Source organism: Rhineura floridana, chromosome 1 (genome assembly GCF_030035675.1).
Source record: "Rhineura floridana isolate rRhiFlo1 chromosome 1, rRhiFlo1.hap2, whole genome shotgun sequence".
NCBI lineage: Eukaryota > Metazoa > Chordata > Lepidosauria > Squamata > Rhineuridae > Rhineura > Rhineura floridana.
This window is the reverse complement of record NC_084480.1, coordinates 35,727,489-35,744,458: the sequence shown is the minus strand read 5'-3', so window position 1 is coordinate 35,744,458 and position 16,970 is coordinate 35,727,489. Positions and strand designations below refer to the sequence as shown.

The following is a 16,970-nucleotide window of genomic DNA, read 5'->3' as shown; positions in this document are numbered from 1 at the left end:
TGTTGCTACCTTGGAAAGCATCTCATTCTCACCAATTGCCCCTAAATCCATTTGAATCCTTCTGAAATGTCAGCAAGTGCATCTGATACTATATAGTGTGGGGGTCCCCAACATGGCACCCATAGGCACCATGCTACCCTCAGATGCACCATTTGGTGCCTGACAAGGCTCCCTGACGCTCCAAGATATTTTTTTTAAAAATGAGACTTTGGGGTTTATGTTGTTTTAGGGTATCGCTGGGGGGTGTACTTTTTTGTCTTGTTTTATTTGTTGGGGGTATAAGTGTTTGCTTATTTTGGGAGGGTTCTGAGCATTTTCAGTTTTCCCCCCCATGTGAAGTTGGTATTATGGGGTGTCCACAATAATTTCTTTGATTTCTAAATGTTCTCCTAGTCCAAAGGGCTTGGGGGCCCCTAATCCTTCTGAACACCAAATTAATAGTAAAGTGGAAGAACTGGATTTTATGTCTTTATGAAACCAATGACAGAACCTATGCTCTTTGGGGTATACTTCTAGGGATGTGGTTGTCTGATTATAGATAGTTGTTGAGACTGTTTTTAGTTGCTGCATTTACTTTGGGTTGGGTTACTATTTTTTTTAACTGATTTTGCCTTTTTAAGATTATTTTATTATAAATCATTAACCACCTTGAATATTTAACATAATAGAAAGGTATTCATTGGTTTAGTTATATACCACGTTTTGGTCTAAAAGCCTCAAATCAGTGATCAGATTACTACAAAAGAAAATACAGTAAAACTAAAATAGATAAGAAAATAAATCAATAAAAATATAAATAGTAAAAGCTAGACGCACTGTCAGTCATCATTTATACATTTGTGAACTGCATTTGTGCTGTCACCACAAACATTGTGAACTGCATTCTGCCTGCCACTTAGAAACTAGATTGACTCACATTTGCCTCCCCCCCTCCACCTTAGGCTGCTCCAGTCTCTGAGGGTACAGGATAGAGTGATATACATCAGTTTTCCCATTTTGAAATTCTTATATTTCCTGAGCAAGCATGCTCAAGTGATTGTTCAGCAAGCACAATTCCAAGTGATTGCTGTAAGTGAATAGAGCCTTTATGTAACCAAAATAGATGATTCAAAGAGTTTAGCCATGCTGCCCACATCTCTTTTGTGCTGTAGAATTATGTCTGCTTATGGGCAATGCATGTGCACATGCAAGGATAATAAGCAAGATCACTTAAAAGGCAAAGGTGGCGATCCTTTGTACCCTTAGTCCCTCTGAGCAAACTGGAACTTAGTTCTGAATAAATATGCATACTGTTGGATTGTAATTTGTGTACATAACTTTGTAGAAGCAAGGGGTGATAGTTACTGGGCAAAATAGCATTTCTCCAGGAGATGGGAATTGATGTTCATGACGTTTGGCACCAGAGTCTTCAGAAATGAATACTCTGTATTGCTCAGAATGTTGGCCATAAGATAAGGAGTACAAGATCATATATATGGACCCAGTGGATGACCCTGGTAAGGTACAGGATGGCATCACCGGGATTCTAGTGTCTGTCACAATTTGCTAGTTCCTGGATCCTGTTTTAAAACTATAATGAGTACATCAGCTATTGTGCTGTATAATGACAGGGATGTACTCATTCTCTTTCTCAAGTAGAGCAGGATAGTTAGTATGGGGATTAGGCCTCTCTCCAGGGCCAGCAAGGCAACCTCCTGATAACTCCATTGGTGGAGATAACTCCACTGGTGGAAGGATCTCTCAATTCAAGTCACAGACACTTCAATCCAATGTAGTATAAAAAATTTTTTAATAAGCAACTGAACAAAACTCATGGAAGTATGGACTCATCGAAGTATGGGCCTCCAGCAGGAATTAACCAATATAAAAAAACACCTTGTGGAAAATGAGGGCTGTGTACACACCAAACATTTAAAGCACATTACACTCCAAGTATCCTGGGAATTGTAGTTTAAAGGTGCTGGGAATTCTAGCTCTGTGAGGGGTAAGCTACAGTTCCCAGGATTCTTGGTGGGGAACACACGGATATGCTTTAAATGTATGGTATAATGCAACCATGGTAGCCTCAACTCTGTTTTCTGAGTTCAGAGAAGCCCATTAGATGATTGTTGGTGGTACAAATGAGAGAATAGAATGAAGAGAGTCTATTACTCCTCATTCTTAAGGTGGACAATACCTCCTGATGAGAGAGATGATAAATAATGCTTCAAGAAAGCATCAGCTGAATACAGGCTGCATCTAGCTGCCCTCCTTACCTGGGGAAGAACAATTTGCTGCTGTGTTCAGAATTTCCATTTTTCTCCTGGAGGAGAACAGCTAGCTTAAAGATATCAAAACCAGTGCACACCAGACAAGGAACCCCAAGGCAAACAAGTCCCCAAACTGTTTGACTGCGGAGATGCAGAACCTTCTGGAGAACATGTCTCCCAAAGACACCCTGTGATGGGACAGAAGTGTTTACAATGTTTGGTGAAGATATCCATTGAGCACCAATTGCTCCCCCTGCTTATCACCTCCAAAGGAGCTCTTTTACAGAAATGAGTTCTTTCCTGGAAAGTTGCTGTAGTGACATCCCCTTCCCCAATCCCAGCTGAGTGTGCCACAGTAACCTCAGCAACCGACAGATAACTTGAGATGTAGGCCAGAGCAATATACTCTCTCAGCCAATGAGCAAGAGAGGCAGTGGACATCAGGATACTCTCTTCTCGGCCCATTCTAGTTGTCCTCTCCTTCCCTCAAAGAACAGAAATTCTTAAGTACAGAATTTCCATTTCCTCCCAATTTTTTCTTTCAAGGAAAAGCAGCCTGTCATAAATTTAAAGTTATACGCTCAATTTTGGGGGGGAGATTGTATTTTAACCAGAATATCTTTAGAAACTTATTTTTAACAGTTTAAAGGAGGTTATTTTTATTTTTGCAAAAACTGCTTTTTCTATCCAGAAATCCAGCTATAAATTATTATTTTTAAAAAAATTAAAGAACAGATTGATAAATATACTATTGGGATAATTAGAGCTAATTGGACTAGATCCTAACTTTCCTTCTGTGAACAGAACATTCTTTCCCTTTCTTCTGTTGCCCTTCCACCCCTTGAAAATCTGCTGCTGGGGCTTGGAGGACTCTTGGCAGTAATAATAATAACAATAATAATAATAATAATATTTAATTTGTTTGTCGCCTATCTGGCAATTAGCCACTCTAGGCGACGTACATTAAAAGAGATAAAATACAATAATAACAGATGTAATCACATTAATAACAATAGATAAAATACTGGACAGTCATCAATACATATAAAAGCAATTATAATAACAACATATGATAAATGACAGAATCATGGTGATTTACCCAATGACCTCAAAGGCTTGCTGGAATAGCCACGTCTTCAGGGCCTTGCGGAATACATCTAGGGAAGGGGCATGTCGAAGATCATATGGGAGGGAGTTCCAGAGAGTGGGGGCCACCACAGAAAAGGCCTTCTCCCTAGTACCCACCAACCTAACTGTTTTGGCTGGAGGGATTGAGAGAAGGCCTTGTGTGGCTGATCTAGTTGGGCGGCATAATTGGTGGCGGTGGAGGCGCTCTTTCAGGTAAGCTGGGCCGAAACCGTACAGGGTTTTAAAGGTTAAAACCAACACCTTGAATCGGGCCCGGAAAACAACCGGCAGCCAGTGTAGGTCAAACAACACTGGCGTGATGTGATCCCGTCGGTGGCTGTTAGTAAGTAAGCACGCCGCCGCATTCTGTATAAGCTGTAATTTCCGGGTCGTTTTCAAGGGTAACCCCACGTAGAGCGCATTACAGTAGTCCAATCGAGAGGTGACCAGGGCATGCACTACGAGCGGGAGCTGTTGAACAGGGAGGTAGGGTTGCAGCCTACGTATAAGGTGTAATTGATACCAAGCTGCCCGGCTCACAGCCGAAATCTGAGCCTCCATGGACAGCTTGGAATCAAGAACAACCCCGAGGCTGCGGACTGGTCCTGTAGGGGTAACTTCACCCCACCAAACACCAGGTCAACATCTCCTAACCCTCCCTTGTCTCCCACAAGTAGTACCTCGGTCTTATCAGGGTTCAACTTCAACCTGTTCCTGCCCATCCATCCACTCACGGATTCCAGGCACTTGGACATGGTCTCCACAGCGCTCTCTGGTGAAGATTTAAATGAGAGATAGAGCTGAGTGTCATCTGCATATTGGTGACACTGCAGCCCAAATCTCCTGATGATCTCTCCCAGCGGCTTTACATAGATGTTAAATAGCATGGGAGAGAGGATAGAACCCTGTGGCACACCACAATTGAGAGGCCAAGTGTCTGAAACCTCGTCACCCAATGCTACCTGTTGGCGCCTATCAGAGAGAAAGGACTGGAACCACCGTAAAACCATGCCTCCCAATCCCAAACTCTCCAGGCGATCTAAAAGGATACTGTGGTCGATGGTATCAAAAGCCGCTGAGAGATCCAGGAGGACAAGGAAGGTGAATTCTCCCCTATCCAGTGCCCTCCTCATATCATCTACCAGAGCGACCAAGGCTGTCAGTTCCATGTCCAGTCCTGAAACCCGATTGGTATGGATCTAGATAATCCGTTTAGAGTATTTGGAGGGGGAATTAAGTGAAAATTGCTACCTCATGTCAACAGAAGAGCAGCTTAGGATCAAAGCCCTTGTATTTGGGGCAAATATAGTGTTCATTCCAAGCTATAGCTTCCTGTCTATAATTTAAATACAAGATTAATTGCATTTAAGAGTGTTTTTGTTTCTTGTACAGATTGTTTTGGCTACAAATATTGCTGAGACGGGTATTACTATACCTGATGTTGTTTTTGTAATCGACACTGGGAGGACAAAAGAAAATAGGTAATACTCAGTTTTGCAGTGTGTTCAGATATATTCTTGGGGATTGGTACTAAAGTGCTTTTGTAATATGGACATATTCAGATGAGTCTGAAGATGCATGTAATGTAAGTTGCCAGTTCACCCAAGAAAGCCTTGGTGTTGATAAAAGGGATTGGCTCTAGTTTAAAAAAGCATGATAATTTTCATGTTATACCAGTGTCATGCAACACTATATAGTATGCAGTCTCTCTAGAAATCACTGATGGGGGGTGTAATTCTGTAGCATGGGTAATTTGTATATAAGAAATGCAGGGGGGAAAGTTTGGGAATCGCTGTAGAACGTTACCTAGATCCTCTAATAATTTATAGCAGCAGCTGCCCTCATTGTTTTCAGGTTTTTTTCTATAATAATGAGGGCTGGAAACTTGTGTGCAGTACATAGAAACAAGGGTTACAGGATTCTGAGCAAGTTGCCATGTTACTCTATTAAAGTCTACTCTATTAAAGTGATGTTTTAGGACCTAGTTGAAGCTATACAGATTTGTTGTGGTGGGGTGGACTAAGACAATAAACTTTAATATTTCAGATCAAGGACCCACTTTTTAATTCCATCTTGCTACATTGAACCCATTTTTTTCCAAAAAAATACTAATGCATTTCCTCTTCCTCTTGGATGTGATTCTAATTAAAGCAGTTTGCAGAACCTTGAGAAGTGGGCCACTGCAACTGCTTGTAGAGAGAATTCTTAAGTTTAGCATGAATTTAACACAGAATGTGCTGAGCTTTATTAACCCAAATTTCTGTTTAAATACATTTTTCCAGATACCATGAAAGCAGTCAGATGAGCTCATTGGAGGAGACTTTTGTTAGTAAAGCTAGTGCACTACAACGGCAAGGGAGAGCTGGACGTGTCAGGGATGGATTCTGTTTTCGAATGTACACTAGAGATCGGTAAGGCTATCTTGACCATCAAGAATTAGAAGTTCAGCAAATTTTACTGTGTTAACTTCAAAACTGTCTCTTAACACTACAGCACTAAGATCAGTTTTGGTTTAGATTTATGCAATTTATGCATCTCTTCCCACAACAGAAGTCCTGAAACCATTTACAAGAATAAAATACAATAATAAGAAGGAAAATATATATATATCTCTATAGTGTTGGAATACGACCTGGGAGACCAGGGTTCAAATCCCCACACGGCGATGAAGCTCACTGGGTCACCCATAAGTAGGGATTGACTTGAAGGCAGCCCATTTTTCCATAAGCAAATTAAAAACATAATATGATAGCAAATCTATTCTGATATGTCACTTAGCTGCTAAATGACTGCACATATTCCACTTATTCAGCTACGAAAATATTTATTTGTACAATACTTAAGAGCAAGACCCTTTCACCCACTCTGAATTTCACAATAAACACTGAAAGGCATTTGAGAGAACTAGCAGAGCCAAACTAGTTAAACTTTAGTTATAAATATCTTGCCCCTCCTGTTTATTCCAGTATCCACAATAAAGGAAATGGCCAGTACCATAGTTAACACTGTTTTTTCCGATGTACATAATCACATGGCAGATTTTAGCAGCATGAACCAGCTCGTATTCTCTCTGTCTTGTGCTTTTTGCAGATTTGAAAGTTTTCTAGAATACTCTGTCCCAGAAATATTGCGGGTGCCCTTGGAAGAACTGTGCCTTCACATCATGGTATGAGCATATTGTTTTAATTATTCATACTTCTGATTTACCAGAAAAGCATGAGAGGCTGGTTTTGATTTCTGAGGGCCTGCAGGAAGTTGTAGCCTCTTCAAGAAATGCAAAAAAGGATTTATTTATGTCTTAAGCATCCATTTGATCTGTGGACGGACAGGGCAGGAGCAAATAACGAAACTATATTTGCCATGCACATGGACCCAACTAAAGAAAAATATTTTTGAGTAAATGTGTCTTTTCATTAGTCAAAATGTATTGTTCACTTTGGTCAAGACAGCAAATGGAGCATATAGAAGTTGTTCTGGCATGAAATCCTGGAGCTTGGTACTAGCGTAATGTCCAAGGTATTCATGCTGCCTTCAGAAAGAAAAATATGTGAGTAAAGACATATTCTCAAAGGAAAAATTGGTGCATTTGGTTCTAGGAGCTGAGCTCATTACATAGGCTGGGACAAGAAGTGTTTGGAAAGAAGGGGGTTGTCGTAGCTAAGGCAACATGGTCACTACTTGAACCATTTTATCTTGTAGCAGGGGTGAGGAACCTGCGACCCTGCAGGTGCTGTTGGACTCCAGTTCCTCATCAACCCCAGCCAGTAGACCCAATGGTGAGGGATGACTGAAGGTGTAGTCCAACAGTATCTGAAGACCACCTGGTTTCCCATCTCTGTTTTATTGGAATACAAAGGAAAGTATGGATCTTTCATTAGACTCCCATCTAGCATACTTTCTGTAGAAGCGCCAGGTTGGCTGTCAGACTGTTACTTAGAATCTGTGGTTGAGAGTTATTTTGGTGGAGGAAACATCTCCACAAAATTCTACTGCAGCAGTTCCCAAACTTTTCCCCCCCATGGACCACTTGAAAATTGCTGAGAGTCTGGTGGACCAGTTAATGATTTATTTATTTATTTGCCCATTGTAGCAATTGTAATGTGTTATGCTAGATGCTGCATGATTTTTAATTGTATTTCAGTTGTTTCTTTTATTTCTTATATATTGTACTTCATTGTGTTCCATAAAATCAAACTGGAGTACAATAAAATACATTAAATAAAAGAAGCAATTAAAATACAATTAAAAATCAATATGAATATTTAATGCGATGGGTGTACCATCTCCCATCTTCTGCCACAAATCCACAGGCAGGCTGTGGACCACCTGTATGAAGCTCATGGGCCACTGGTGGTCCATGCGCAGAGCTTGGAAAAGTTACTTTTTTGAACTACAGTGCCCATCAGCCCAATCCAGTGGCCATGCTGGCTGGGGCTGATGGGAGTTGTAGTTCAAAAAAGTAACTTTTCCAAGCTCTGGTCCGTGGACCACAGTTTGGGAACTTCTGCTCTTCTGCATTATTCCTGTTACATGCATTTATCTCTTCCTTGCTTGGCTCATCTACAGAAATGTAATCTTGGATCTCCTGAAGACTTCCTCTCCAAGGCCTTAGACCCTCCCCAGCCTCAAGTAGTTGGTAATGCCATGAACCTTCTACGGAAGATTGGGGCTTGTGAATTAATTGAGCCCAAGCTGACTCCTTTAGGCCAACATCTTGCAGCATTGCCAGTCAACGTAAAGATTGGCAAAATGCTTATATTCGGTGCTATTTTTGGCTGCTTGGAACCAGTGGTAAGTTGACCACCATTACATTGATTATTGTTGTCTAAACTTTAGGTAGTATCGTGCAAAATAATTGTTCTGATGTGGTCCAAAGAGCAGGTTATACTTTTTAAATAATTGTGCCACTTCAGCTTTTTTTCTGCAAACTGGTGTGCACTGTGGTAGCATCAACGCTTCTGAAAATTTTGTCACTACAGTATAACCAAACAGGATGTATAAACTCTTCAGTGAATTTGAAAACATTGCTCAGTTAAGCGTCTGGTGGGATAAAGAAAGTAACTATCTTCATCAGGCCTTACTTGTGAGATTTCAGAATAATCCTGCTCAACAGTTTTGGAAACAGAATGCTGAACAAGATGAAGCTGGGTCTGTTCCAGGATGATGGTTCTTGTGTACCATTCCCCATCTCTGTTTCCAAATCTTTCAGATATCTCTTATCATATATTATCTGCTTGCTTTAACTTTTCCAGCCATGAATTGTGTACTAGAATTTGGGGGTGGTATTATCACTTTGGTCGCTGTTCTGAGGCAAGCATTTTAATAAAAAATATATATTGGTGGGGGATGAAGATGTAACTGCTATTGGAGTTAATGTATCATATTTTGCCATGGTCTGCAGGCTACTCTTGCTGCTGTGATGACAGAAAAATCTCCATTTACTACACCAATTGGAAGAAAAGATGAAGCAGATCTTGCAAAATCTTCTCTGGCATTGGCAAACTCAGATCACTTGACAATTTACAAGGCATATCTAGGGTAACTTCCCCCCCACCCCATCCAAAGTAGCATCAAACAGAAGAGTTTTCTCTTTTTAACTTGATTCTTATTTAGTGTGAAACATAAAAAGGAATAACCCTGCTAATGCAAATTCCATAGCAAAGGCAGTTCGTGTCCTCATATTGCATGTTGGATGGGCATGTTATGATAGCCCTGCAGTGCACTTCACACTGAATCTTGCAGGTCAGGCTCTGCATGGTTTACGACAACACTGCAGTGTTGTTCAAAGATATTTGATGCTTATTGCAGATCAAGGAGTGGGCTGAAGCTGAGATAATTTATAACAAACCTGCAATGTTGTCCATTACTTTTATCCCAGTGTTACAGGTTAGATGCAGAGAGTACTGTGTCACAATACAATTCATATCTGATCTCTCAGAGGTTGTGGTGGTATAAGTCCTACCTCTATATAAAACTCACCAGTCATGACAGGTGTTTTTGCTGCTCTTCATATTTAATTTGAACAACCAAATCCACAACCTTTTTCGAAGCAAATTATTTAATGGAACTTACTTCCAAGTTTGTGTGCTTAGCATTGGGACTTTTGATGACAGGTCAACCTTTAAACAGTGCAATAACATTTATATTTTTATTTTTGAAAGTGTAGCTTAATTTAATCAGCAGAACAGTGCTGATTTCAATTAATTTGTGCTATGGCAAGAGGTTATTGGAGGAAAGCTAAAATACCTTCCATCCTGAATGCCATTTCTCATATTTCTTCACTGTTATTATTATTACGTCTTCTTACATCATGAGTTTTTATATTGTAATAAATAGGAGACCTGGTGGGTTTTTTGTCTTAGATGGAAGAAAGCCCGTCATGAAGGAGGATACCGTGCTGAAATGACTTACTGCAGGAGAAATTTCCTCAATAGAACATCACTATTAACTCTAGAGGTATCAGCAACCATTTTACCATTTGAAACACTGTTCATAAGTGGTTTAACACACAAGACAGGGAAAGTGGGTGCATGCTAGTTCCACCGCTGTCCCCCACCCGAGCCCCTTCACTTCCACAAGCTTGAGGGTGATAATTTGCAGTTGGGAAGTCTCATGTACTCAAGTTCCCCACATTTTATGATTCTGATTTTCCAGGGCTCTAAAATACTTGGGGGGGAGGCAGAGCTAGTGCACTCATTCCCGCTTACTCTCTTCGCTATACATGTTCATTAAGCCACTTGTGAATGCCTAAAATGGGGCCTTAGTGTGTGTGTATGTTTATTGAATTTGTATCATGCTCAATAGTTCATACTTTGAATTTAAACCATTTGGAAATAAATGTCATTGAAAAAATAGGGCTTCTTTTCATGCAGTTGATGCACAAATTGATGCACAACAGACAGGGCTAAATTCCATTGTCTCCTACTGCTTGCTGCTTGCACATATGAGGCTCTGGATTACTGTCTGATTTTTTGTAATGTATGATATTTGTGCCTTGTACTTTATAAGCTAATAAAACAATATTATAAACAGCATACAGAAATTGTACATTGTTGTTGTTGTTGTTGTTATTAATTTGGAAACTAAAATGAAATGTGTTCAATTTCTCACCTTAATATAAATGTGTAAAAGGGTTTATTTTCTTGTTACCGAGCATAGTTTACTGGATAAACTAAAAATGTTGCAGCTGGTTCTGGTTCGGAAACTCAACCCTTGAATTAGGGAATGAATTGTTGAAATATAACCGTCTAAATCTATTTCAGGATGTAAAAAAAGAGCTTATCAGGGTGGTGCGGGCAGCAGGGTTTGCAGCACCCTCCTGTCACCATGAAGGAACACACTCCCTTTCGCTGCAAGAAATGGTCCTCCTGAAATCTGTCCTGACTGCTGGGCTGTATGACAATGTGGGAAAGATAATGTACACCAAGTCTGTGGATATCACAGAGAAGTTGGCATGCATGGCAGAGACCGCTCAGGGTAAAGCACAAGTACACCCTTCTTCTGTGAACAGGGATCTGCAAACCTATGGGTGGTTGCTATATCAGGAAAAGGTAAGATCTGCAACCTCCTACTGTGCGGAAGTTAATGAGTCAAATCTAAAATTGGATTTCTTGTAGTTCTATGAAATAAAATACTTAATACAAGGATTTATGACTTTGGTTGAAGTGGGTATGCTGTATGACATCTTGGATCTATGGCATACTTGTAATATAATTCTTGTCTTCACTTTCATTAAAGTGTTTCTGTTACTAAAAAGCTTAAATACTACCTTCTGTGTATACTGGATATAAAAGTTTTTTGAGAGCTTATATGGCATATTTTATTATTTCTGTTTTAAACAAAATACTATTTTAATACTTGTGTAGGATTAGCAGAAATTGTTAAGTAATTTAAGGCTATGGCTAGAATAAAACCCAGTATAATCTAGTTTGGAGTAGGCAGCATATGACTTGCTAAGACTTTTTCCCTCAGAAAAGCTTTGCCTACTCCTTTCTTTCCCATAGGATGATTGGTCTTCGATTAACTTACCTGTTTCCTGTGTATGAAAAGTTCTCTAGTCCAGGGATGAGGAACCTGTGGCTCTGCAGGTGTTCTTGGGCCCCGGCCAGGATGGCCAGTGGTCAGGGAAGACGGAAGTTGCAGTCCAACAACATTTGGAGGGTCACAGCTATTGCTCTAAAGCTATTGCCACAATCCAGCAATCCTCCTCTGTGTGCTGTTGTACTTGTACATGAAGCTGCTTTGTATCTGGAAGCTATTTAATATCCACATGCAGAACTGCTTTCGTTTCAAAACAATAAACAGTGGTTTCTTCTACTTGCAGCCTTCAGGATGTTGCCCAAGGGCTATCAAATTTTTATCATAACACATGGCATTTTGTATAATTCTCCACCATGTTTTCAAAGGGTGTATGTGATAGTTCCCAGGGCAGGAAAATAACACATCGCTATATAAGAAATAGCAATTGAGTTAATTAATATAATCACTTGTGTGTGTTTTCAATACAGATAAGATATGCCAAGGTATATTTGAAAGAAACTACTTTGATTTCCCCCTTTCCAATTTTACTTTTTGGTGGAGACATAGAAGTATTGCATCGTGAACGGCTTTTGTCTGTTGATGGCTGGATCCATTTTCAGGTATGTTTAAGTTCTGGTGGCTCCTTATGGGCTCCAAAATGCATGAGTTGTGAAGCATTGTGTAATAAATCATTGTTACTGTGGCATGCATTTTACTCCGTGTCAAAGTTCCTAGTCAGTCATGCCCGAATAGAAAGCAGAATATGAAAAACATCTGTTTGCTGTGGTTATGTGTAATACTAATTAAAATAAATGGGGTAGTAGTTTAATTACACTTCTGTTCAGGTACTGAACTTTTTTTTAAAAAAAAAAGGCCCAGTGACCCAGATCAGAAGTAATGCTGCCACTCCAACAAACTGATTTGTAGAAGTGGGAATAAACAAGTTCAAGTGCTCACTCCTCTTTCTTCCACCCAGCTTGGGAGAAAACATTCCATTTAAATCACAGTTCCCCATGATATTCGAACCAGGAAACCGGTTTAATCACCTTCTATAATCCTGGTTTGCAAATCAGATCAAACCATCCTGAGTTGGCTGTATGTTCTTAACATATTAAAACTGCTTTGAGGGGGGAAAGTATAAGACTAAATTTTTCTGTTTTTACAGGCACCTGTCAAAATTGCAGTGATTTTCAAACAACTGAGAGCACTCATCGAATCTGTTTTAAAGCAAAAGCTTGAAAATCCTAAAATGTTGCTTGAAGGTAATTTTATTTTTTTCTAGCATAGCGATGAATATTTTGAAAACAGCGAAAGCAAAATATGTGCAATAGCAAAACACTTGTGTCCTTGTGAAACCTTCAGCATATCCTGGATGAGAATAATACTGTTGTCCTGAAAAAATAAAAGGTCATTATTTTGGTCAACTTTCTTCAATGCAGAGCACTTTGAAAGCAAATAAACTGTGGGAACACATTTAAAATTGCAGCTCATGTAACTGATGATTCACTTTGTTGGCATCTAAACAAAGTTAACATCTTGATATCTCTTTCTTAATGGAGTCTAGTGCATTACATGTTTTCCGAAATCTTTCAATATATTTAGACATGGGAATCTGATACATGCACAGATTTCTTCCACCCATTAGGGTTTCCGCATTGCAACAAGCCTTCTAAGTGGAGATTTTTATCGCAGTCAGTATCTATATTAGATTTGAAATTGTGTTTATATATTCAGTTGAAGTATTTTTTTATTTATTACATTTATATACTGCCCCATAGCCGAAGCTCTCTGGGCGGTTTACATATATAGTGAAATCATTTTGAGATGTTTCATAGAAAGCGATTCATAAATGAAATAGTAATAATAATAGTACATTTATTTCAATAAAGGGACCTAACTTACACACACAAAGGAATGTATGCTCAGTCTGGGTTCTTCTATTGAAACCAGTATGCCACAGAGATGCATGTATACATGAATGAGAACATATTTTTGAATTGGATATTGTGTATTTCATTAAATATGAGTAGTCTTCCATGGGTAAGCTACCAAAATAAAATGCAAAATAGATAAGGTGACCTCTTATTGAAGCAAGGTAAGTATGAAACCTTTCAAGAAACAGAATTCTTCATTAGGTAGAATGGAAATTATTGAAGTATTTATAATATGCATTGTTATAAATGTATATCAAGTCAGTATACAACATACAGAGTATAATAAAACCAGTAACGACATCAGTAAATACTTATTGGTTAAAAAGAAAAAATAATATTACAAAGGCCTGTCTAAACAATACAGTTGTCAGAAGACATCTAAAAGAAGACAAGGATGATTCCTGCCAAGCCTCTACTCTGTATACATTGCATAGCTTTAGAAAACAAGATTTCTTATCAGATAATTGTCATTTGTATTAAGTGGGGCCAATGTGTCCAAATTCTAGCTCTTCCAGAAATAAAGTTATGGAGCAAAATGTGCAGGTATCTTTCTAAGCAATTTCTGTGAAATAAACCAGCCTGGCTGCTGCTACCAGTGTTTTTAGCCAATTGGTGAAGTCAGAGCTGTGATTGATAATTGGTATTTGGACACCAGGCTATAGGAATCCTTGGAGTCCTAAAGAGATTCTGTTATTCCCTCCCATTAAGTGCACATTCTTTGCTTCTGTCTTGTTTTCTAGCTGTCCTTGGAATGTCCATAGTTTGCCCTTAGTTTTTACCTAGCAACCAGGATGTGTCTTTCCTGTGGTGGACCTAATCTGAGATTAGGTACTCCCTAGAAATTGTTTTCTGCAAATATTACTACACAGTAATGGATGTTAAAGATTTTTTTCCCCAAATGGCAATGGCAAAATGTGAACAGTTTGCAAAAATGTCTCCTGCTTTGCAGGAGCTGATCTCTGGCCATGTTGTGTTATGCCACATCCCCATCGCAGCCAAGTTGTGCCTGGCATGCTCAGCACTCTCTCAAAATTCAAAATGTGCCCCCCAGTCCAAAAACGGTGGCAACCCATGTCTTAATCATACCTCAACATAGGAATCAAGTTGTGAATGTGTGGCAGGATTTAAGATGCAGTATTTCATGATTGATGCTAGAACAGTTAAATGTATGGAGTTCCCTTTCAGAGAGAAAAAGCAGTATATTTCATCCTATTTTTTTTAAAACGCGAGAAACTCTCAGGAGCATACATAGGTTTTTAGACCGTAACATGAGAACTCTACTTATGGTCCATGTCTTTAATTGGAGTACTGTGAAAAAATATGTGGCTTGGATATCCCAACCCTGGGGAGAGTGAACTTAACCTTCTGATCAGTTCAAGCCTTGTGATGTGTTGTGCTACTTTTTAGCAGGTGGCGTGCAATGTGACAATCTAAAATAGATATGATGTTAAATTCTTGAGGGATTGAAAAATAACACTGAATTTTCCATTCTTTGGCACTTATAATTGTAATTTTATTCCACAGATGATAAGATTTTGAACATCATCAAAGAACTGATAAAAACAGAAAACTCTACCTGACACAAGAATTTGGCTACAATTACAGAATCACAATAATCGGAAGTAGAAAATTATGCCTAAAATAAAGAACATGCTACTTGTAAAAGAGTGTCAGACAATACTATCATGGAACTGCTTGAACTTTGCATATATTTTCTAAGTCATTCTGTGAAGAATAGGAATGCATTATAAAAATAATAATTTGTGTGCCCCTTGTTGGAATGTTCTTAAATTATGGCAGCAAGTCAAATGGTTTCAGTATAAAAATGATGAGTTCATACTTTCTGCTTGATGCATAATTTGATTATATTTTCAAGAGCAGTATTTGAATTTATGGAATGTTTTAGTTTAGGAAAACACAATTGGGGAGCAGGAGACTTTTTCATTTTGCTAAGCATGTGTGTTACATAGTTATTCACTGGATACATCATAGTAATTTTATGCAACACATTTTAAGAAATTGCTGTTCGTCAGTTATTGCCCATACACTGAGTTTGAAAGCATACTACAGATCAGCATTTTTAGGAGCTAATTGCTCTGGAGTTCCATTAATCCTTTGGAACCCCATCCTCTTTTGCATTGACATTTTGTGCCTGAATTGGGTATGTACCAAACTTTGAAAGAAAAATGTTAAAGGTCTTTTAAAAATAAATATTTAGTAGTGCCCATCAAGAAAAAATTATGTTCTTTAGATGAAAAGATGCAATAAGGAAAAATGGGAAAACCTTTACCTTTTTATACGCCTAAATCTAAGAGGAATTTCTCATATATCTTCCTCTTTCAAAGCATATATTTGTCATCTTCTAGTAAACACAATGTGACTCACCTCCTTTTTTAAAGGTACTACGGAAGCTGCAAGAACTATTGGATCTTTAGATACTAATGGCGAAAACCATAATCCAGCCAAATAAAAGATTTGCTCAAATTCAGCTGAATTTTTTTAATCATTCTGGTTCAGACAGTATAATTGGAAAACAAAATGTGAATACATACTAGTTCTCTGACCAATATTGAAACACAGGAAAATTCCTGTTAAAATGTATCAAGATATGATTATGTAGCTATATCCTCACAACAATCCTGTGATGTAGATTAGTTTATACGAATTCCTTGCCCTAAGGTCAAGTCATTTTAATATTATGGATATGCCAGAATGTGAGCCAAGATCTCTCTGATCCAGATAAAACACTCTGTACATTGCAATTTATGTTCATATATAATTAACAGCTGCATGAGCTCCTTGTACTGTTTTCACTGTTAATGCTAGAGAGCAACTATAATTATTTTGGATATATTTGGCAAATTGAGATACCAGTTTCATTTATGAAATTTAATTTTTTTTGTTGCAAATGTACATACTGTAAGAAAAAGACCTTTGGAACACTGTTTTAGACATGCTGTAAAATGTGACATGTTTCTCTTTCACCAACCTTCCAATTGTTTCATCTGATTGCGCTATTTGTGATAAACACTGAATTTATAAAATTGAGATAGTCCTTGAAATAATATCGGTCATGAGATTTTACAAGAAACATAGTTTATATATTTGATTGGTAAGCATTTGTAACCACAGCACTCAGTTTCAATATTTCTTCACAATTAGGGTTTACAATTATGAACACTAAACCGCCCAGAGAGCTTCGACTATGGGGTGATATATAAATGTAATAAATAAATAAATATAAATAAATAAATAAAGCTTGCCTTTCTAGATAGTTGCTACATTGCTTTTTTAGAGAGTTGCACTAAAATTCCTTTTATACCGTAGCTACAAATGTATAGTCTTAATATATTGAAGATACGTATTGGAGTGATTTAATGAAGGCTGAAAAGGAGGAGGTTTGTAAACAATGGCATGGGCAATGATGACAGTTAATTGTTTTGTCGCTGACATGCTGTGGTGCTTGGTCAGTGGCTTACATATATTGAGGACGACTTGGTTTAACCCTTTAGGATATTCAGATTTTGTTTTGGGAACTAAGGCTGATAAAAATACAGTGTCAAGAATATGGGGGGAAAAGGATAGATCAGGGTTCTAGTTGCTACCCTCAAGTTTTAATTCTATTAGGACAGAAACCACT

The 16,970-nt window shown here is 38.4% G+C and overlaps 1 protein-coding gene across 1 annotated transcript in view; it reads left to right on the top strand.

Moving 5' to 3' along the window:
• The window catches only part of DHX29 (DExH-box helicase 29), a 45,831-nt gene extending 29,248 nt beyond the window's left edge, over window positions 1-16,583 (top strand). Inside the window, exons 18-27 of the mRNA XM_061617943.1 lie at window positions 4,770-4,858; window positions 5,660-5,788; window positions 6,468-6,543; window positions 7,944-8,168; window positions 8,779-8,915; window positions 9,740-9,833; window positions 10,640-10,927; window positions 11,885-12,016; window positions 12,562-12,658; window positions 14,855-16,583. Of these exons, the coding sequence (XP_061473927.1) occupies window positions 4,770-4,858; window positions 5,660-5,788; window positions 6,468-6,543; window positions 7,944-8,168; window positions 8,779-8,915; window positions 9,740-9,833; window positions 10,640-10,927; window positions 11,885-12,016; window positions 12,562-12,658; window positions 14,855-14,910 (1,323 nt within the window). The 3' untranslated portion in view covers window positions 14,911-16,583. The remainder of the gene's footprint in view (window positions 1-4,769; window positions 4,859-5,659; window positions 5,789-6,467; window positions 6,544-7,943; window positions 8,169-8,778; window positions 8,916-9,739; window positions 9,834-10,639; window positions 10,928-11,884; window positions 12,017-12,561; window positions 12,659-14,854) is intronic.
• Window positions 16,584-16,970: the final 387 nt, after the last annotated feature.